This window comes from Sceloporus occidentalis, unplaced genomic scaffold (assembly GCF_023333645.1).
Source record: "Sceloporus occidentalis isolate IW3139 unplaced genomic scaffold, rSceOcc1.0.p SCAF_10, whole genome shotgun sequence".
Lineage (NCBI taxonomy): Eukaryota > Metazoa > Chordata > Lepidosauria > Squamata > Phrynosomatidae > Sceloporus > Sceloporus occidentalis.
In genome coordinates this window covers 8,646,551-8,669,808 of record NW_028316990.1, presented here as the reverse complement: position 1 = coordinate 8,669,808, position 23,258 = coordinate 8,646,551, and the positions used below count along the sequence as shown (strand labels likewise).

At 44.7% G+C, this 23,258-nt stretch overlaps 1 protein-coding gene across 1 annotated transcript; it reads left to right on the top strand.

Annotated features, from left to right (window-relative positions):
* Positions 1 to 3,626: 3,626 nt before the first annotated feature.
* On the top strand, positions 3,627 to 12,375 carry LOC149305801 (thyrotropin-releasing hormone receptor-like). The gene is made up of 4 exons (XM_089540413.1): positions 3,627 to 4,156; positions 6,979 to 7,476; positions 7,856 to 8,255; positions 9,758 to 12,375. Exons 2-4 carry the CDS (start codon positions 7,094 to 7,096, stop codon positions 10,202 to 10,204), a joined length of 1,230 nt encoding a protein of 409 aa, XP_089396539.1. The 5' UTR covers positions 3,627 to 4,156; positions 6,979 to 7,093; the 3' UTR covers positions 10,205 to 12,375.
* Positions 12,376 to 23,258: the final 10,883 nt, after the last annotated feature.

Sequence of the window (23,258 nt, the reverse complement as noted above, 5' to 3'; positions counted from 1 at the left end):
TGCTCTAGGTCTTTCAGGGCAACTTTGAGTTAAAGACAGTTGGCCATAGAGTTGCACTGGAGGAGGACCTAGAGATTCCTAGAGAGAACATATGAATCAAACCCTTTAATAACCAAAGCTGCAAATATGGAAGGATGAGTGAAAAGGGCCTGATTCTTAGCCCAGCGACTCTATAGGGTTCCCTCTGATAGACCACATGCTGAACAGAGTCTGATCATACAACCACAGAATCATAGAGTTGGAAGGGATCTTAATGCTTAATATCATAGCATTGAAGGAAAGACCAAAGGGCCCTGATCCAGTCCAACCCCTTTATTCTGCCATGCAGGAACTCTCCATCAAAGCATCCCCAACAGATGGCCATCCAGCCTCTGTTTAAAGACATCCAAAGAAGGAGGCAGCATCTTCCATTGCCAAACAACTCTTACTGTCAGGAAGCTGCTCCTAATGTTGAGCTGGAATCTCTTTTGCTGTAGTTTGCATTCATTGCTCCATGTCCTATTCTCTGCAGCAGCAGAAAACAAGCTTGCTCCTTCCTCAATGAGACACCCCTTCAAATAGTTAAACAGGGATCTCATATCACCTCTTAACCGTCTCTTCTCCAGGCTAAACATACCCACATCACACTGTTGTCTCATGTTCAACTTGTGGTCTACTGGGACTCTTGGCCTGAACAGACAGGGCAAAATAAAGCTGCTTCGGGTCACTTTGGAGGTATGCTGTTTAAATGACACACGCATCTTAAGAGGCCAGAAGTGGCGCCAAAGTTGCACTCCAATCCTTAGGACCGGAGCATGGCTTTGGCACGGCTTCTGGCCTCTTAGGACGCATGCATTAATTAAACAGCATACCTAAAGTGATCCGAAGCAGCTTTATTTTGGCCTGTGTTTGGACCCTTAGATCCCTTTCACAGCCAGGTGTCTTCTATCCTATAGCTATGCATTTCTTTTTTTCGCCCTTAGTGATGCGGCAGCTAAAAAAGCCAATGCGATTCTAGGCTAGTGTCAAGATCAAGGGAAGTGATAGCGCCACTCTATTCTGCTTTGGTCAGGCCTCACCTGGAATATTATTGTTTCCAGTGTTGTTTTTTTGTGGGTTTTTGGGGCTCTGTGTCCATGTTCTAGAAGAGTTTATTCCTGACGTTTCACCAGCATCTGTGGCCACAAATGCCGGTGAAACATCAGGAATACTCTTCTAGAACATGGACACAGAGCCCCCCAAAACCACCAAAAAACTATGGATGCCGGCCATGAAGGCTTCAACCTCACATTGTGTCCAGTTCTGGGGACGACAATTCAATAAGGATGATGAGAAGCTGGAGCACGTCCAAGGAAAGCAACCCAAATGATGAAGGATCTGGAAACTATGAAGCCCAATGAGGAGAGACTTAGGGAGCTGGGGATGTTTAGCCTGGAGAAGAGAAGGCTAAGAGGTGATATGATGATAGCCCTGTTTAAGTATTTGAAGGGTGTCCTATTGAGGATGGAGCCAGCACTCCTGCTCAAGAGACTGAAAACAATGCAACAAATGCATGCACCAAACTGATAAAACGTTCAGTGGTATATATTATGGAGACCTTTTATCGAAGGGAAAAAAAGGTTATTTATCTCTAAGACTAGAGGTCAACACATTGATTCAAATATTTGTAAAAGGACTTACTTTATATTAACTAACACAAGAGGGAGCTCAAATCCAACAATAAATGCAAAGTTGAACAGTCCAGATGCTCTTGCAATTATGTGCCTTTGAGTCAGCATGGCGCATAGCCGTTTGGTCATTCGGCTGTGTCTCTGGAGACCAGGGTTCAAATCCCGGCTTTGGCCGTGGAAATCCACTGGGCCAGTGGTTCTCAACCTGTGGGTCGGGACCCCTTTGGGAAACACATATTTGCATGTAGCAATGAAAATAATTGTATGGTTGGGGGTGACTACAACATGAGGAACTGTATTAAAGGGTCCTGGCATTAGGAAGGTTGAGAACCACTGCACTGGGCAATCGTGGGCAAGAAGTCACACTCTCTCAGCCTCAGAGGCGGAACACACTCCTTCCTTAGAGGTCTTCAAACAGAGGCAGGATGGCCATCTGTCAAGGGGAATGCTTTGAGATTTCCTGCATGGCAGAACGGGGTTGGACTGGATGGCCCTTCTTGGGGTCTCTTCCAACTCTACGATTCTATGAAACCCCCTTTGAACAAATCTTGCCAAGAAAACCTTGTCTAGGTTTGCCTTAGGGTCTCCATACGTCAGAACAACAACAAGAGGCAGCCTTTGAGGCATTTTAGGCACTAATAGGAATGTTGTAATCCATCCAGTATTAGTACTCTATAGTTCGTATCTGTATTGGTATTGCATTTTTAATGATGTAATCCCGCTTTGATCCATGGGAGAAGTGGGAAATACAAATACAAATTATTATTAAAATCATTATTATAATTATTACTATTATCTCTGGCTTCTGGTGACCCTCTTCTAGAGTTTTTTGGTACAACTGTTTTTTATGTACAATTTTTAAATATACAATTGTGTGTTTCTCCTTACTATTTACAATCCCTACAACAGGACAAGGAAAAGACTGATAAGTTTTCTACTTTTCATGGATTATTACTAAGTCCTTCTTCTTCTTCTTTTCCCCTTCTACCTTGTGTATTATATTTTCTACTTCCATTGGTAACCCTGGAGTTGTGCGGTTGTTTCTCATTCATTTCTTTCACTTCTGTTTTCTGTTGTTTCCTCAAACCATTTCCAGAAGGCTCAAAACATTATTATTATTATTAGTAGTAGTAGTAGTAGTAGAATAAAATAAAACAAGCCTGCCAATGGCATACATTCTATAAAAACAATTTAACACAATACACATCAATACATATTAATGTATATGATGTAAAGGGTCTGTGTTGGAATTGATTATGAGCAGCAAAATGGTAAACCCAACAATGTGCTTTATTATGAAATAATAAAATACAGCAAGTCACAAATAAAAAAGCAACAAAACCAGGCAAAGTTCATTTATAACACGGCGACACGTTCCCAAAATATTCACTTTTGAATTACAGCCGCTCGGTTACTCCTCTTTAAACGCACTCCTCTTGGTTTTTGGCCAAGCACATTGTTGAGTTTACCATTTGGCTGTTCATAATGAATTCCAACACGGATCCTTTACATCATAAAGTTTATCATTGGCAACTTTAGCCGCACAATTGAGGATCCTGAGACGAATTCAAAGAGGGGTCACACTCTACATCGAAAACTAGATTTTGCGCAACAGAGATGGCCAACCTCTTGGAAAAATTTGGGGTATAGGAAGGAGGGCTCTAAGGCACCCCAGAGACAGTGATGGTGAACCTTTTGCAGACCGAGTGCCCAAACTGCAACCCAAATTGCAAAGTGCCACATCTCTCTGGCTTTCTAGTAATGAACTCTGGCAAACTCTATGCTGGGGCGACAGCCTGTGCGCCCACAGAGAAGGCTCTGAGTGCCACCTCTGGCAGGCATGCCATAGGTTCGCCACCCCTGCCTTCGAGGGAACATAACCATAAGACTGGGAGGGGACCCCAAAAGAGACTCCTTTGAGGGGCACCCCAAAATCAGGAAGGCAAGACTAAAAATAATGTGCTCCTCGAAAAAAAAGTAGTGGGTCCACCTGTCACTTTGCGCTTGATGAGAAACACATACTTAACATTACTATCAGCACTAGCTGACAGCTGTCAATATAGCTCCAGGCTAGTTAGAGTGTGTTAAAACAGATTCAGAACAAAGGCATTGCTTTGATTCACTCTTCTTCTTCTCCTTTCCTCCCCTGATTCAGCTTCCCTGTGCCATAAACAACCCTGATTATAACTGATGTTATTTCATCTCCCCCCATCCCACCCTTGGTAGGCAGCAAAGAGGGGCTTCTCCTCTCATTGGTGAACCTGCCATTGTGGAGCTGCATCAGACGGAGAGAAGTCTGCTTTATTTTGGCAGTGAGCAAAAAGAGCAGCAAGGAGACGGATGCTGCAAGAGAGAGGCAAGGGCAAGAGATCCATTCCACCAAAGCAGGACCGAGAAGAGAACTACTGGCAATAGGGATCCTCTGCATTCCTGTAGGTCCTTTTGCTCTGGAGATGCTACCCAGAGACCCTGGGATCTGAGGATGATACAGAACAGACCCAAGAAAGGTAAGTCCTGCAGGAAAAAGTTAGTTGGCAGTTTTAAAAAGCATATTAATAGGTTTGGGGAAAGAGGAGTGATGCCCTCCTTGATGATGGCTGATGGTTATTTTTCGGCTTCAGAGGTTAAATCTAATGGTTTCAGATCTCAGTGTATAAAGCTTTCAGGGAGAAGGAATGGACTGGCTCAGCTGTGGATTTGCTTCACCTGTCCTATGCTAATAATAATATTATCATAATGATAATAAGTAATTTCATTTACATCCTGCCTCTCTGGTTGGATCTAGGCGGCTTTCAATAAGAATAAAACACAATGCAAAATACAATAAAATATCAAATAAATCCATTATCCCTCCTTCCAACACACACTTAAAATTCCCAATTAATAATCATAATGATACATCATATCTTAAGAAATACAAACCTTTCTGTTCAATGTGGAAAACTCATTTGGAGTTTGATTGGCAGGATAGTTTGGTATAGTGATACGAGTGTTGGACTGCGACTCTGGAGATCAGGGTTTGATTCCCTGCTTGAGCATAAAAACCTACCGGGTGACATTGGGCAAGTCACACTCTCTCAGCCTCAGAGGATAGCAATGGCAAACCTCCTCCAAAGAAACTTGCCAAGAAAACCCAATGATAGGGTCAAAAAGGACTTGGAGGCGCACAACAACAAACAGGGCAGAGAGAGGCTTCCAATTCCTCTCTCGAAATCCTCTTTGGAGCGGGCTTTTGGCAGAGCACTGTTGACAAGTGAACCTGAAAGTTACATTTGGAGTTGTTTTTGTCATCTGTGGAGGTAGTTGTCTCCCTTCCAACACTTTGAAAGGAGGAATGCCTTCTTCCAAAAGAGATCTTGGACACATTGCATTCCAAGCTTAAGGCTTTTTTGTTTGTTTGCTGCTTGGTTGACAATTCGCCATCTGAGCCGACATTTCTTGACCAGAGTCTTCCCCATCTGCAAAGCAGGAAAGGAGAAGGGGGGGGATACCTCCATATTTAGCCATAGCCCTGAGTTTGCAAGTTTGCAAGGACTTTTGGAGGTCTCTCATTCATAGGGTTAAAGCCAACTGGAAGGTTATTAGCAGCAACAAACCCAGCAACGATTGGGGCAAGTCAGGCCGAAGTTGGGTTGAATGAGTTTGGGATATTTTCTGCCCAGTTCTACCTCTCCTTTGCTCCAATGCTCACCTACCATTTTTAACTCCAGAAAGAAATTCAGATGTTTGTCTCCATGGGGAAAGTAATGGACACCTGTGGCTTCTCAGCTGTAGTGCATCACCTCCAAATATACATGTACAAAAAAAGAAACAGTCCCTTACTTGAAGAATAGATTCCATCTGCACTGCATTGCAGAAAGGGGTAAAAAAATGACACAAAGATGGGATGAGTATGGGAAGTATGAAGGCCAGATGCTGGAAGAAATGAAGATGAATGCCCCAAGGGAAAACAACAATCTAGACATGGTTATGTCTCTGGAAACCAGATAGAGCTGTTTGACTTGGTGTAGCCTGAAGATAAGCAGAACTGCACTTTATCCATTTGCAGCCATTGTGTGTCTCTCCTCCTCTCCCACAGTGTGTTCAGGGTTGTGCAAGGCATCACAAAAGGAGAGAGCAGCATCTCCATTCAAATGCCTTCTCCATCCATTCCCTACACAGTCTGAGAAGTGTCTTTTCTGATAAAGCGGCACAGCAGGGAAGGACAGGCTGCAAGAGGAAGGCAGAGAAAGCAGCAAAATGCCACAAAGCCTGGCTGAAAGCTTCTGAACCCATCAGTTATCTGGATTTTAGAAGTGATTCGTACATTCATTATTAGGTTTAAAAGGCACAACCACACTGCAAAAGTGCAGTCAAGGAGCAATAGGTATGGACCCTTTGGGCTGCAAGATCTTTTTTCTTTCCCTTATGTAGAAGATTCTGGATCGATGCAGATGGAGGAATCCATCTCCCCTAACCACTAGGAAGCACTTTAAAAACTGCCCCCCCACCGGCCTTATTGTGTACCTTCAGGCCATTGCTGACTTGGGGTTTTCTTGGCAAGTTTCTTGAGAAGAAGGTTGCCCTGGCCATCCCCGAGGCTGAGAGAGTGTGACTTGTTTCCATGGCTGAGCAGGAATTCACACCCTGGTCTCCAGAGTCATGGTCCAATGTGCAAACTCCTACATCAGAGACTGACGTCTTACTTTGTGCTTCTGCTTTTTGTCAATGCTGAAGTTTGTATATTAAGGCAGACATGGCGAAAGTTGCGTGCCTGTAAGACTGCTTCAGAGATGCAGAGCCAATTCAAATTTTGAAAACAATTTTTGGCCACAAATGGTCCCCAACCCCCATGAAATGGCAGTTCACCTCCTGCACATCCCTCCATGGCCCAGTGTAGTTGCACCCTTAGTAAGTAGAAAAGTGGATCTACTATGGAGTTCCTTTAAAGACACTCTACAGAATGAAGGCTATGGGAAGATTTGCTGTTGCTGTTGTTGTTGTGTGCCTTCTAATTATTTCCGACTTATAGCAATCTATCATTGGGTTTTCTTGGCAAGATTTCTTCAGAGGAGGTTTGCCATTGCCGTCCCTGAGGCTGAGAGAGTGTGACTTGGGTTTCATGGCAAACTTGGTAATCGAACTCTGGTCTTTGGACTCATAGTCCAACGCTTGAACCACTACGGTACACTCGTTCCTTTGGAGCCACTGGCTTCCTATGGGAAGGTGCTAAATTTAAATGAGGGATATGGTTTACTACCTTGGACAGCTCTTTAGATCCACTGCCACCAACCTCCACTCGATTCAGTTATCTTTCCATCTCTCAACATCTGGTCTGTACACATTCCAGGCTGATGGCCATCACCAATAGGCTCAAACTGGAGAGAAAAGAACCTGCTCTGTGAAAAGAGATCCTTCATCTCCCTCAACTCATCATACCCTCCTTCCTTGCTGTATATCTGGACATGGAAAACAGTACCAGCAGCATGTTGGACAACCCCACCAACGTGTCCCTGGCGCATGCCGATGCTGCGTTAGGCCTACTGGAATACAAGGCCATCTCTGTCCTCCTGGTGTTGGGGATTTGTGGAGTCGGCATCGTCGGCAACGTCATGGTGGTGTTGGTGGTCCTTACCACCCGCGACATGAGGACTCCGACCAACTGCTACTTGGTCAGCCTGGCCATGGCAGATCTGATGGTGTTGGTGGCTGCCGGTCTGCCCAACATTTCCGACAGCCTGACGGGAACATGGATTTATGGGTTGGCAGGTTGCCTTGGCATCACCTACTTCCAGTATCTGGGTATCAATGTGTCATCCTGCTCCATTACGGCCTTCACCGTGGAAAGGTAAGGACAGGTGCATAGGAGTAGTAACTCCTTTCAGTTCCTTGGTAGACAACCACTGCCTAAACATATTGGCTCCCTTCCCTAATTCCTGATCATTTCCCATCCCTTCTTCTCATGCCTTCTCTCTTCCCCTTACCTGTTTCCAAGATACTAAGAATCATAGAGTTGGAAGAAACCCCAAGGGCCATCCAATTCAACCCCATTTTGCAGGAAGACACAAGCAAAGGACTCCCAAGAACAGATGGTCACCCAGCCTTTGTTTAAAACCCTCTAAAGAAGGAGAATCCACCGCTTTCCAAAGCAGTGTCTTCCACTGTCAAACAGCTCTTACTATCAGGATGTTCTTCTTAACGTTGAGGTGCAATCTCTTTTCCTGCAGGTACATTGCTATCTGCCACCCGATAAAAGCCCAGACGATGTGCACCGTGTCGCGAGCCAAGCGCATCATCACCTTCGTCTGGGTGGTCACCTCGGTGTATTGCCTGCTCTGGTTCTTCCTGGTGGACATTGCCGTCAACAAAAGCCAGCAACTAGAGTGCGGCTACAAGGTCTCCCGCAACCTCTACCTGCCCATCTACCTCCTGGACTTTGCCCTCTTCTTTGTCACCCCGTTGTTCCTCGCTACCATCCTCTATGGGCTCATTGGGAGGGTCCTCTTCCACAGCCCCATCTTGCAGCCACCCACTGCCCATACTGGCACAGTAAGGAATGGCACAGATGCCGACCAGAACAAGAGCAGCAGCCCAAGGAGCAGAGCGCATGTCTCCTCCAGGAAGCAGGTAAGATGTCTTTTGAAGAACTCTCCTCCCTTTCTATTGCTGAGATACCAACCCCCAGCTGGCAGAAAATCCAGAATTATAGGAAATCATATTTCACTGTAGGTTGCTGTTGGGCGTACAGTTGGCCTTCTGTATCCACGAATTCTGTATCCATCGATTCAATATATGCCCTTTCTTACTTGAGCTGAGATTGGAGGGACGCCACATTTGCAATAATGTGCGATTTCTCCAGCAAAGCCGAGCCTTTTAAAAAAAAGAATTACACATTGGATGTGCCACCTGTCCTTTTCATTTGCCAATTTTGGGGTCTGCCAATAAATTGGCTTTGCATTGCATTGGGTTGAATTATCATTAGGGACAAATGTGATCTTAGAAACCAGAAGGATTCTAGAGGTTTCTTCAGCATGATGGATCGCTTCAGTCTAGACAATCTTCCTTTAATATTTTGGAAAGATTTCTGGAGGGGGAAAAATGAGAACCAAAACAAATCCCCAAACTTGAAAAAAGGTGACAGTGGGTGGATCTGAGAAGTTTTTTGGACTACAGCGCTCATAATCCTCAATCCGCACGACCTGCAGATAAACTGAAGTGGGGATTTGGGGGGCTGTAGTCCTAAAAGGGAACCTTTGTATAAATCTCAAAGTGTAGCTGCCTGATAGAGAGGGAAAGATCTCTCACCAGTGATGAACAAAAATGTTTTCCCTGTTCACACCTGCTTTCATAGTGCTCCAAAACCCGAATCCTGTGGCTGCACAATGCCCAAAACTGCATGTGTTCCAGGTCAGATTGCAGTGGTAAAAGGCAAGGCAAACAACACTACACAACTACTCCAAGGCACCAGATGAGCAACCCAATGCGCAGTCCAATCTGTACGTGCGCCCATTCCTGGCATACATCAATCCAGTTTAGATCCCTAACAGAACAGACCCATGGCAATGAATAAGGCTGAGGGGGCTCCTCTCTCCTGGCTTGGTGTTTGATACTTTAGTCCAGGGCTGTGTGGCGCTCCAGAATTTTTGGGGACTGCAACCCTCAGCAGTCATAGCAAGCACAACCAATAGATAGGAAAGCCCTGAAGGAGAGTCTAACATTTGAAAGGTTGCATGAGTCCACTTTAAGCCCTAAACCAGATCTTGGAAAATGTAGCTTGTTTGGACTGCAAGTCCCAGAATCCCCTCCTCTTTTGTCAGCATCACCTGTTTGACCCATTCTCTTTTAAAGGTGCTACCTCCTCTTTGCCTCCTCCTCCTCCTTTTTCCTCCTCCTTCTGGTTCTTCTCCTCCTCCTCCTGCTTCTTTTCTGTGTCCACTTCCTCCTCCTCTGCATCGTCTTCCTTGTTCTCCTCCTTCTCCTTCTCTGTGCCCTCCTCCTTGTCCACCTTCTCCTCCTTTGTGTCCTCCTCATCTTCCTTGTCTTCCTTCTCCTCCTTCTCCTTCTCTGTGTCTTCCTCCTCTTCTACCACTTCCACCACCACCAATTCCTCTCTGTCTCTGTCCCTTCAGGTCACTAAGATGCTGGCTGTGGTGGTGGTCCTCTTTGCCCTCCTCTGGATGCCCTACCGGACGCTGGTGCTGGTGAATTCCTTCATGGAGCACCCCTACCTGGACCGCTGGTTCATCCTCTTCTGCAGAATCTGCGTCTACGCCAACAGCGCCATCAACCCCATCATCTACAACGCCATGTCCCAGAAGTTCCGCCTGGCCTTCAAGAAGCTTTGCAAGTGCGGGAAGGAGGAGCAGCAGAGGCAGCAGCGGCCGCCCAGCTTCTACATTGCCACTGGCAGCCGCAGCATGAGCAAGGAAGCCAACGTCCACCATGAGGAGCACATCAAGGCTAGGGCACCAGAAGTGCCAGCAGAAACAAAGGAGGACTCGGATGCTTGGGGCCGGAAGCATTTGGCATCCAGGAAGAGTGAGAAAGAGAAGGGACCTTATTTCAGTGTCCTCTGAATGCTCTGAAGATCCTGCCGCCTTCTCCCTTGGGTTCTCCACTCCATTGAGAACATATTTCATCTCTCCTAGGATAAGGAGATGAGGCTCAGTGTGTTGTAGTGGTCTGAGCATTGGACTATGATTCTGGAGACCATGGTTTGATTCCCTGCTCAGCCATGGAAACTCACTGGATAACTTGGGCAAGTCACAATTTCAGCCTCAGAGGAAGGCAAAAGCAAATCCGCTGTAACAAATCTGGCCAAGAAAATCCAACGACAAGCTCGTTTTGGAGTCGTCTTGAAGTAGGAATTGACTTAAAGCCACACCACAACAAGAACAAAGAGATAGCATTTCCGTAACTTAATGCAAGCTTTGCTCATGACCCACTTCGACTGGAATGATATCTTTGGCCTGGAACATAGGAAGCTGCACCAAATCAAAACTTTGCTAACGTTCTACCATAGTATTATTGACTGGGAAACCATGACTCTTGAGATTTCAAGCCAATCTGACCTGGGATAAAAAGAATAGTCAATAATATTGGGAAAAATGGTTAAAAAATGTGTTTTGCAGACATCAGGAAACCCTGGTGAGGAGAGTCCTGGAGCAGTGAGACTCTTCAGAGTTCAGGACCTATTCTGTGCAAAATGCACAGACCTTCCATTTGTAGGAGCAGTCTAGCTCCGACTATAAATGGATAGGGACAGCTATGAATCTCTTGCCCCATTGGAAAGATTTATTTGACTGGCTGCTGTTGAAAGGGGAATTGGGTACAGATGTGCAATGGCGTCTCCCAATTTGGCCAAGACAGTTCCTATTAAACCTCTGCCGTCCCACTTTTTCAACTGTTTTAAACCTGTCCCAGGTTTCCTCTTCTGCCCCACTTCCTTCCATTGTCCTCAGCTTACTTCAGTTGCTGCAAACTGAGCCCAAAGTGCAAAAGTAGTTTGTACTCCATAAACAGATCTGAGGAGAGAAGAGATGGAACCTTGCCTTTCCCAAATGGATCACGCAAAAGCAAACTGCTGCAGCCTTTCCTGGCTTATCTGTTATTGATCTTCCTTAATAATGTTTGCCATCTTCACCACATTTTGATGTTGGCTAGCCATCGTTTTTCACCTCTGAAATGTTGGAAAGCATGCACATGTACAAAGTGCTTTTCATTTCACTGCTGTGTGAAAGACTGCTCTCTTATTGCAGAGAGAAAGATACTCAAGATGATGTAAAACCCCCAAAACAGAAGCAACTAGAAACAACCGAACGTCTTTTTGTCAAGGCATGAAAAACTTCAAACTCAAATATGGCTAGTATTTTTGGCACCACTCCTGTTTGCCTTTCATGAATGGTGCATCTACGGTGCAGAAATAATGCGGTTTGGCACCACTTTAAGTGCGGAAGTGCCATCCTATGGAATCCTGGGATTTGCAAGGTTTTACGAGGTCTTTAGCCTTCTCTGCCAAGGAGTGCTAGTGCCTCACCAAACTACAAATCCCAGGGTGTTGTAGGACAGAGCCGTGGCAATTAAAGTCATGTCAAACTGTATTATTTCTGCACTGGAGATGCATCTTAAGATGCATCCCCCAAGAGATTGTCTGAAATGAAATCTGGCCCTTAGGCTGAAAAAGGTTGTTATAAAATGTCTTAGATAAAGTTGCAAAGTGAGGATGCTTGTCATATTTGCAGATCCCATAAACCCTAAAGCAGGGGTAGGCAACCTTTTTGAGCCGGGGGCTGGGTTGCTGTCCCTCAGACAACTGGGGGGCCGAAGCCAAAAAATAAATAATTAAATAATTTTTTAAAAAATTAAATATATAAATAAACCAGGACAAATGTAGGACAAAATTTTCAAATGGAAGACACTTTTTTTAAAAAATGGAGGACACACGAAAAAATTTGCTGATTTTTTAAAAAATGTTAATATAAATGCATGTTTCTGAGGCTTCTATAGACAATTGCCCCCCAAAGGCCCCGGCGGCAATCGGCGGCAGGACCGGGCTGGGGCCGGTCCCAAGGCCTTGCCGGGCCGCATCCGGCCCGCGGGCCGCAGGTTGCCTACCCCTGCCCTAAAGGGATGACAAACACTCCTGAAGACTGAGTTAGTTTTCAAACTAGCCTTGACAGGCTGCAACGTTTGGATGGAAATACTTAAGATGAAACTCCACAAAGAGAAATGTAAAGATTAATGTAAATCTATGAGTTGCTGGATTGTTGATGTGCTTTGACTGCATTTTTAAAAGCATATGTATTTAAGACATCTCTTTTATTGTCGCAGGGGGTTTGATTCCGATATCTACTCTGGTATTGTTGATATCTTGCAAGTCATCTTGAGACAGTTTGATTCCCCTAAACAAAAATCATGCTAAAATATTTGAAATAAATGGATAAAAAGTATTAAAGTAAAACATTTGAAGTATTTGAGCACAAAATGTCAAAGGCTCAAGAATAGGAAGGTGGAAGGAGATAGAATAGCAATGGATCTTGGTGTTTTAGTGGCTCACTGGTTGAACGTGAGCCATCTGTATAATGCAATGACTAAGAAACCAAATGCGACCATAATTTCATTAACAGAAACATAGGGTCATGGGAACTGAGACTGCATCTGTACTGCAGAAATAATCCAGGTTGACACCACTATCACTGCTATAGAATTTTGGGATTTGTAGTTTTGCAAGCTAGCCTTCGCAGCCAGAGATTTCTCAAGTCCCACCTTTTGCAAACCCATCTCCAAGAGAGATTCAGATCCTTGGGTGCCTCCTAAAGAACCATGTACCAAACCATAGATTGGACCCACCACCCCAATAACATGGAAACTACCAGCTGCCTCTAAATATAGTGTAATGTTAGCAGTTACCAATGTGAAGTCAAAGGCTTTCATGGCCGGCATCCATGGATTTTTGTGGGTTTTGGGGGCTACGTGGCCACGTTCTAGAAGAGTTTATTCCTGACGTTTCGCCAGCGTCTGTGGCTGGCATCTTCACAGAATGATCTTCTCTGCAGATATCAGCCACAGATGCTGGTGAAACGTCAGGAATAAACTCTTCTAGAACGTGGCCACGTAACCCCAAAAGCCCACCAAAATTTATCAGTTACCATTAAGGACCAATGATGCATTTTTAAGATAACACCTTGACTATTCATGACCAAGTAAATGTGTATATATCCCTTCTTCCAAGGAGCTGAAGTCATAATGTGGAAACATCTCTATCCATGTAGGCGGTTCCATCACCCATTTCATTTCCAGAGACAATCTGGGAGTGCAAAACATGAGAATGAATTCATGCAACTATGCCAGAAGGGGAGTAAAGACTTATACCTGCAGACATTTCTATCCGTATATATATAGAAATCCATATATATATATATATATATATATATATAATCCATATATAATCTTTAGGGTTCAGAGATTACAAGATTAACACATTCCCCGACACCAAAACATGCCCAGCCATTTGAAACAATACGAACGCTTAACTCCACAGAAAATCAAAACAGCATTAAGTATGCTGGCTCAAAAGCAAATTCCATCAGAAGCAACTGGCAATGATGAGCAATGTATTCCTCCCAGGCATAATTCAGCAGGAAAAGTTCAAAGACAAATCCACTCATTTCTATTTCCGTTCTGCAAGGCCAGAGTGAAAAAGCTGGTTGCTCCAGTGGAACATTGCCTTCCTTCCTGAGCCCATCGAAAGGGGCTTTTAATTGAAAATGTATAACGCTCTTTAATCTTGCTTACTGCAGCCTCAAATGATTTGTGCGCACGCTAAACACACAAAGTTAAGCCCCCCTTTCTCCGTTTGTGGCATAAATGAATACTGCCTCTCTCTCTCTCTCTCTCTCTCTCTCTCTCTCTCTCTCTCTCTATATATATATATATATATAAATTTGATATATTCTTTATCATTCCATGGGAAGTTGCAATGAATTAAATGTCATGTTTCTGTATTGACAGAATGTTTTGTTGGACTTCAGAGTTTTTAGCAACAATCACTGATCTCAATTGCCGCATTTGCACAACAGAAATGATGCAGTTGTATACCATTTCAACTGCCGCGGCTCACTGCTATGCAATTCTGGGATTTGTAGCGATTTTGTGAGCTAATTAGCCATTTCTTGTCAGAGAGCTCTGGTGCCTCAATAAACTACAAATCCCAGGATTCCGAAGCATGCCACCATGGCAGTTAAAGCTGTGTCAAATGGCTTTAACTCTCCAGTGTGGGAGCAGCCTTGGTGCATCACAAGTGCTCAGTGTCCATCGCAAGTGCCCAATGCACATCACAAATGCTTGATGTGCATCAAAAATGCCCAATTACAAGTGTCCAATGAATATCAGAGTTGCCCAATGCACACTGGAGCACTCTTGCCAGTGCCCTGATTTGCCACTTTGTGATTCACTAACGGTTTTGTAGTGCCTTTGCAACGTAGCTAAAGGTCCACAGAGTCACACAACATAAACTACGATGGAGAATCTCCGCAGTTCGGGTTAAAACGCAACCAAAATGGAAGAAAACGTTAAAAGCTTGTCAGAAAAACAAAAAAAGGCAATTGTGCACAGACACTCCTGTCAAAAGGCCCTTACTAAACCAATGTACAGCGATGAATGGGCAGATGTACCCATTCATTCCTGTTCGTTTCTGCGCACCTTCATTTCATAATAGATGATCACCAAAGCACATCGGACTCATGAAGCCCAATTGTGCATTTGTTCCAAAATGAATGCAAGTCCCAGGCACAACCCTATATTTTTCTTCCTGATTTGACCCCCAATATTCATCACAGTTCTTCCTAACAACCATCGAGTGACACTTCGTTGTACCGGGTCTTGGTTCTGCACTGTACTCAGCGCACCAGTTTAAGTCAGAGTGACCTCAACCAGACGCCAGAGGATCCTCTGTTGTTGCTCAAAGGTGGCATATGGTCAGAAGGCCCCAAAGAACAAGAGCATTGGGGGATTTTCATCCGCAGGCAGGAACACACAAAGGAAAATGAGTTGCCACACTGGTTCGCAACCCCAATTACGGAGAGTGGCTGGCTCCGATGAAAACTGTAATTAGCCGTCACTGGCGATGGAGAGCGAGAGGCAAGCTCAGTCGGATGGAGAGGAGGCATCTGAGGCCGGGGTTGTTTTGCTGCAAAACTCATTTCCATCCAGAAAAGCTGTCATGTAGCAAAGAAAGAGGCCCTTCATTACCTGGGGAGGATCAATTGGCTCTGCGTACCACTGGATGTTTGTTGTTGTTGTTGTGTGCCTTCATGTTCTTTCTGATGTATAGCAACCCAAAGGTGAACCTTGATGAAGTCACATTCTCTCAGCCTCAGGTGAAGGCAATGGCAAACCTCCTCTGGCCAAGAAAACTCCATGATAGGTTCACCTTAAGTTGAAAATGACTTAAAGGCATGCGCCACCGTCACCAAGGCAAGCCTATTGGGTTTGCTTGGCAAGGTTTGTTCATACAAGGTTTGCCATTGCCTTCCCCAGAGGCTGAGAGAGTGTGACTTGCCCAACGTCACCCAATGGCTTTCCATGGCTGCGCTGTGAATCGAACCCTGGTCTCCAGGGTCATAACAACAACATTTATTTCTGTTCCACCTCTTCAATAAGATCGAGGCGGTTTGCATCAAGAAAAACATACAACACAATCAAATCAATCCCGTTAAATCTTTAAAATGCATCCACATAATTACAATCCAACAACATTGTAAAATAGTCCAACAATCACACCATTACGCCACGCTGGTGCTCTCCAAGACCCAAACTATCTTAAAATTCACAGCGATGGGGAAAAATCCAAATTCACAGGAAGGAGACTGAGGGGAAGAAGGTCCTTCCCAATTTTAGCACCCAACTTCAGCCCTATCTGGAACCCAGGGGTTAAGGATCCTTGCCTTCAAGGCTGCTGCTACAAGTTTGTGCCAAGCCTCTCGGGGTGACTTTGCAATGCCAATCTTCATCACTATTAAAGGCTTTTGTAATTGAATGTAGAGGCAGCTCAATTCCACTTTGCACAGGGAATGAGAAAAGGTCCCCAGGGACCCAGATGCCAGCTGTGAGACTGTCGCCTTGCCATCATCTGGCTCATCGCTTATCCCTTGGAGCATTTCGGGAGGAATCAGAAAACGAAAATCAACCCGGTAACAACTGGAATATCTCACTCCCCAGAGCAGAACAAAAAGTTGGCTCTGACGCCGGTTTGGGGTCCCAGTCTTCGCTCCCCACAATCCAGATGGAATAACAACTCTGGCTTGGAACGTGGATTGATCACCACATACCCCACAGATTGATCGATTGATCAATCAGTCGATAGAATATGATTCTACTCCAGGTTTGCATAGCATAAAGCTCTGCATGCAGAGGTACACATTACTTATACTGTGTTCCCTTGTGCCGAATGCCAATATTGCACACTAGAACCAAGGTTGAATCTGCACTGCAGAATTAATGCAGTTTTGACACCGCTTCATCTGCCATGGTTCAATGCTATAGAAATCTGGGGTTTATAGTCTTGTCAGATATTCATCATTCTCTGTCAGAGAGTTCTGGTGCAATAACAAACAACAGTGGTCCCTCCGCTTTTGCTGGGGTGCTCTGTCTGCTGTCTTGCTTGTTTCCTCGGGAGGATGCAAAAGGAAAGCAACCAAAAGGCCATCTTAGAGCCAACCCTTGGGGATGTCACTCAAAAACGGCCTGACTGGACGCAGTGGGTGGCTTGACCACAGGAGAAATATCTGACCAGTCATCTGGAAGACAACACATTGGGGGACATGGTGACTGTCTATTTCCAGTCACACCAGTATACTGACAAGTTGCGTTCCACCAGGAGGAAAGTATGAGGAGTTTAGCAGGGCCTGGGGGGATAAGAAAAAGGACCTGGCAGTAGTCTTTTGGGAGGCGCTGTCCAACTCTTACAGGGACTTCTTTTGATTTGCTCTGGTTCAGACGGTTGCCAAGTGCAAGCTTTCCCTTTGCAAAAGCTGGAAGGCGCTTCTGGCATGCGTCAGGAGCAGAGCAGTAGAAAATACGGTACAGAGGGGGACTGCATTTCCCAGAATCCCCCATCAGCCAGGCAGTGAGCTATAATACTATTAGCAATTGTATTCCAAAAGAGTAAATGTCACTAAGCTCTGGCGGTTATGACTCCAGGTGAAAGTCTTGCAATTTCTGCAGAGATGTCCCAGTTTGTGGGAAACTACTGAGCAGTTCCAACTTTTTGCAGCCCTGGATCTGTCCAAACTTTCCCGCAGTCCTTTCTAAGCCCTCAAATGGTAATAAATTGCATTTCTTAGAAGCCTCTCAGGAGCAATGGATGAGTCACACTTTAAATCGGTTGCACCTTCTGCATAGTTTAACATCAATGAAATCTTTCAGAAATGATATTTGGTCACTTCTAGCATGTCTAGCTGGGGATTCTGGGAACTGCATTCCAAAACAAAAAAAACCATCTGGAACCATATTGTTGAATTAGACTTAGAGAGATCCGGTGGGAGATGAGGGGCAAAAATATTATTATTATTATTATTATTATTATTATCATCATCATCAGTGAGAATGGCTTATTGGTAGTTTGCACAATGGACTAAGACTCCAGAGACCACGGTTCAGTTCCCCACTTGGCCATGAAAACCCATTGGGTGACACATTCTCAGCCCCAGAAAAACTTATGATAGGATGGCGACAAGTCAGAAATGACCTGAAGGCACACAACAACAACAACAACAACAACAACAACAACTCTGGCCAGACCCTAACTTTAGGCTATGCTTTCCATGATAGGGTTCAGCTCTGGAGCATTCAGCAAATGGCCGACTGGAAGATGGAGCGAAAGAGATGCTCAAACTATGTCTCCGATGCAGGTTTCCAACCAACATTTCCTAGCGTTTATAATGTGTAATGTCCCATCAGCACAATCTGTTCATCATTCGTTCATCATTTGATTCCCGGTTACTAATGAAGCTCTCATTTTATCCCGGAGGTGTTTTTAATGTTGGAAATGTGGAATGGATTTCATTATTCCTCTCCCCTCCATCCTGCTTTTCTAGCTTATGCAACCAGCCCAAAAGCAGCTTATAATGGAAAATATTTTAAAAATACACAAATAAATTAAGCACGGTAATTAAAAATAACCAAGAAGCAAAGCCAACGAACCCTTCCTCTTCCAAAGGCATTGCTTTGTGCTACTGTCCATGGTTCTGAATTAGCAAGGATGGGAGGAAAACACAAAGGATGAATGGCTGCAAAAACTCATAGAAGCAAGAAGTACGGACATATTAACGGCAATTACGAAAGAGGAAACTAAAACCAAATTAGAAAAAAGGAATGGAAATGTCTTGGGAAATATGGAGAAAACAAAGATATCAAATTAATTTCATCTGTAAAGGACAATAATGATTATACAATAGTCTTTTAAAAAAATTACTGGTGTTTATTACTATAATTTTGTAGCCTTCAAATAATGGCTGGAAAGGGGAAATCAATGCAATTCTTTCAGATAAAAGGTGAAAGTGATCATAATGGTTTTTGATGATAGGGGCAAAAATACTCTGGAATTGATCACCTTGTTTTTCCTAAGCTATGAATATTTCTGCTACTTCTCACATTTTCCTCGGGTGAAGATGCTTTTTTACTCCTTAGTATTGCTCTGCCTTCCATTGGTCCTTATGCTCACTCTCTGACCTTTCCACATCAATGCAAACACAGCCCAAAGAAGCCAGGGATGCAAAGAAAGGAGAGATATAGGAGAAAGTAGACGTACAGGAGAGAAAAAATAAAGAAGGTGATCTCTTCCTCCTTTTAGCTCTTGTACAAAACAGAGAGAAGGCCAGTGGGGGAAGAGAAGGATTTAATTCCTTCTGACAAATCTGTGCATTTAGAAAGTCAGAGCCAAGGCAGGACCAGTGGTTACTGGATCAAGGCTCGGTGTCCCAAAGGCAGGATTATGCATCCGTCGGCATCCATCCAGACTCAAGCAAGCCATGCCACATTGTGGCATCAGCTCTGCAAACCTACAAGGGTTTACAAAGCGACGGCGGAGGCTGGTGGCAGAGAATCAAGATGGCTTTTAATCCAAACTTAAAAGGAGCTTTGCAAGATGAGGACCCCTGTTCCCAAAGAGGTTCATCACCAGCTATCCATAGGGCCCTCACCTTGCAAAGCTCCTTTTAAACTGGGACTAGAGGCCAGACTGAAGTCCACAAGACACTGCAGAAATAACCCAGTTTGGGACTGCTTTAACTGCCTTGGCTCAGTGCTAGCGAATCCTAGGAATTGTAGTTCATTGTGGCACCAGAGCTCTCTGACAAAGAAAGCTAAATGTCTCACAAGACTACAGCTCCCAGGATTTCCTAGCACTGAGCCGGGGCAGTTAAAGCGGTCCCAAACTGGATTGTTTCTGCAGTGTGTTTTGGACCCGAGTCTCTACAACCGACTGCCGCTGTAAACCCTGCAAGTCTCTCTGCTTTGGGAAATGAAGTTTGCACTAAAAGCCAGCCCAAGAGTTGCTGTCCTGCTGCCTTTTTAAAGATGCATTCCTATAGACAGCTCTGGACTTTAAAATGACCATTTACAATGAACAGAACCTAAGAAGGAGACCCGCAACATAATCCAAAGTTGTGAGATGAACTGTTTTACTTTGCTTTATTGTTGTGACGTGTTTCATACGTAGTTGTTTACTCATAACAATAATTTTTAAAAAATGACCCCCCAAAATGTATTCCTATAAAATGTGTAGTACTGGGAAAGGTAAACGATTCTTGCTGTGATAAAGGCGGCAGAAGCATTGGATGGGTTGCCCATCTCTTTTTGAGGGACCAGCCTGTCCGTTCAAGCTTGCTGTGTCTTTGTGTGCACTTCATTTCACAAAGGGGTAGGAAAAGAAAGAAGAATCCAGTTGTACACATAGACTATTATGTGCAAATGGGAGACAGCACAATGGAAAAGTCAACCACTTGGCCTCTCCAACTTCTGCTGAAGGTGAGATCTTTGGAGAGTGTTGAAAGATCCTTTGGCTTCTCTCCAACTGTTCTGCAACAAACAGTTTAGCCTAGCATCCCACCAGAGGTGACATTTCTTCACATTTCTAGTTGCTGTTGTATTCATTTCTTAAAGGAAAGCTAAAACACCTCCTTTCTTGCTACTTCTTTGTCGGTGGTGAAATGGTGTGAGTGTTGGATTGTGGCTGCATTCCCACTTAGAAATAAATCACTTTGCGAACCGAAGCAACAGATCAGTTCGGCAGTGGAGCATGGTTCACACTACATTTGCCCTGATTGTATTTTCTTGCTGCAAATGGAACTAAAATAACCCACTTGTGGTTCACATTGACAAATGAATCCATTTAAAATGGACCCAAAGGGCAGATTTAAAACGATTCCGATTCACACTTGCGTGGAATTGATTTATCCAAAAAGACGTGGAAAAACTCAGTGTCAAAAAGATGTGGGTTAAATGGGTCTAGTGCCTGGCCCCCCAAGTGATTCAGTTCAAGTGCGAACCATGGTCATTTAAACCAATTCAAACCAATTTGTGATCTGGTTTAAAAGGTAGTGGGAATGAGGCCCAGTGGACCAGGGTTTGAATTTTCTGCTCAGCCATGGAAACCCTCTCTCCCTTCAGAGGAAGGCAAGGGCAAACCTTCTCTGATGAAATCTGGCCAAGAAAACTCTGAAGAGAAGAGGATCTTTGATGACTGAGTTTATTCCTCCAAGAAAGAAAAGGTTTATTTGCACTGAAAATGGCACCCCTGCACAGAAAATGTCATTTATTTATTCAGAAAGTGCCATTTTCTGTGCAAACAAACCCGTGTGCATTGCTTTGCACTGAAGAACCAATGACCTTTGAATAGTCTTTCAAAAACTATAGTCTTTTCTCACAGTGAGGAGAAACATGGTAGAATGATACAGTCTATGAAACTGAGGCCCCATTCCCACTTACAGATAAATCGGTGTGTGATCCGAACTGATAGATCGATTCAACAGCAGAGCGTGGTTCACATTACATTTGCCCCGATTGCATTTTGTCCCTGTAAAATAACCCACTTGTGATTCACATTCACAAATGAATCAGTTCAAACTGGACCTGCTCCAGTCGGCCGAAGGGCAAATTTAAATCAATTCCGATCCGCATTTAGTTCACACTTGCGCAGAATCGATTTATTGAAAAAAGACACATGAAAAATCAGCGTCAAAAAGATGCTGAGTTAAATGGGTCTGGTGCATGGCCCCCCTCTCCAAATCGCTTCAGCTATTCGGTTCAAGTAGGAACCAGGGTCATTTGAGCCGGTTCAAACCGAATTGTGATCCAATTTAAAAGGTAGTGGGAATGAGGCCTGACAAAAGTTTCCATCCCTGCTTTGTATGTGTGTCAAACACCAGCGCAATGCCTCCAGTGCTTTTAGGTTCAACGGGTGCAAAGCCTCAGCACTGAAAATAGGTTCTGGGTTCCACTCCCAACACAACCCTGCTTACCATCGCCCCCTTGGAGCTTTTCAAAAGACATTTCCTCGAGGCATCTGGAAAGGGTTTCTGAATGCCTCTGGTTCCACTCTTCCCTGGGCTAAAATAACCTCCATTTTGGGAGCCTCCTGTCTTTGCTGATTGCTCAAGTACCACTTTGCCAGGTGACAAGAGGACCACGGAGGCCTCTCCATCTTGGGCAGGAGCGGGCATTGGGGTTGGCACCAGGAGGAAAGAAGGGCTGTGTCATGGCCAGCCAAGAGCAGGAATTGAGTGAGGAGGAGGATGCAGCTCCTCTAGTGCAAGGGGAAATGGAGGCTGCACCAGGTGGTAATCCTGCTTTGCCAGGTCCCAGCTGCGATCTCCCAGCCCCAGAGGAGGAGGCTCAGCCAGGTCCTAGTGCTGGTGGGATTCCTCTTGTGGTGCAACAGCCTAGCGGTGACTCTGGGGAGGAATCATGCCTGGACATGCCTTCTTTAAGCAAAGAAGGGCTGAGAGTGCTTGCAGGCGTAGATCCAGGAGGATTGCAGAGAGGCAATTAGCAAATCAGCCTCAGGTGGCATGGGGGGAGTTTCCCTTACTTAATGAGCAGAGAGACACCAACTCAGGGCCAGAGTTTATTGCATGATCCTTTGGTGTGACTGCTACCTGCATTGGCTTCCTGTATCTTGACTCCTTGTTGCCTTGACTCTTGACTTTGGAACGGACTGGACTATTGCTACCTTCTGGCTGACCTGACCCTGGACTGGACTGGACTGACTATTGTGACCTCTGTTATCCTGACTTTGGCTTGGCCTTTGGTTTGCTTCTTCTCTCTCCCTGCAAAGTTTGTGGACTACTTCCAGCTCCATAGTTAATTGCCTTCCTTATCGGCATGTGTCTGCGTGTGCTGGCTGCAGTCCAGGACAGGCTGGAAAGACCATTTGCACAGCAGAAGCAGGAGGGATGGCTGTTTCCTAGGAGCCTGGGCATCCTCTGTGCTGATTTCCTCAAAGGGAGGCATTTCCCTCCCTTGGATGTTGCCTTCAATTGCAATCTCCCTTCCTTGGCAGTCATTGCATCTGATGCAAAATTTGCTACTGGAAGGAATGGGTAGACTCCTTTCTTCATATCACCAGATCTCTGCAGTCCCAGCAGGGAGCAGAGAGGAAAAAAGCAGCATTAAAATGTAGTAATTTGGGTGTTGGACTAGGGCTATGAAACCCACTGGGTGATCTTGGGCAAGCCACACTCTCTCAGCCTCAGAGGAAGCCAAGGGCAAGCTCCCTCTGAGCAAACCTTGCCAAGAAAACCCCATGGCACCAAAATCCATAGATGGTCAAATGCCATTAAATACAATGGGGTATTATTATTATTATTATTATTATTATTATCCTCATCACTACTACTACACTGGGCCTTGGTATCCACTGAGTTTGGTTCCATGACCCCCTGTGGATATCCAAACTCATAGATGCTTAAATCCCATTACACACTCAATAGGGTATCATCACTACTACTATTCCTATTAATTCTACTACAGGGGGGCCTTGGGATTTGCTGGGGTTTAGTTCCAAGACCCCCGTATGGATACCAAAAGGTTTGCCATGGGGTTGCCATAAGTCAGAAACGACTTAAAGGCAAA

Coding starts and splice junctions, on each gene's coding strand:
- LOC149305801 (XM_089540413.1), top strand. CDS start 7,094: ATGGAAAACAGTACCAGCAGCATGTTGGACAACCCCACCAACGTGTCC. Junction 7,477..7,855: donor ACGGCCTTCACCGTGGAAAG/GTAAGGACAGGT, acceptor CTTTTCCTGCAG/GTACATTGCTATCTGCCACC. Junction 8,256..9,757: donor ATGTCTCCTCCAGGAAGCAG/GTAAGATGTCTT, acceptor CTGTCCCTTCAG/GTCACTAAGATGCTGGCTGT.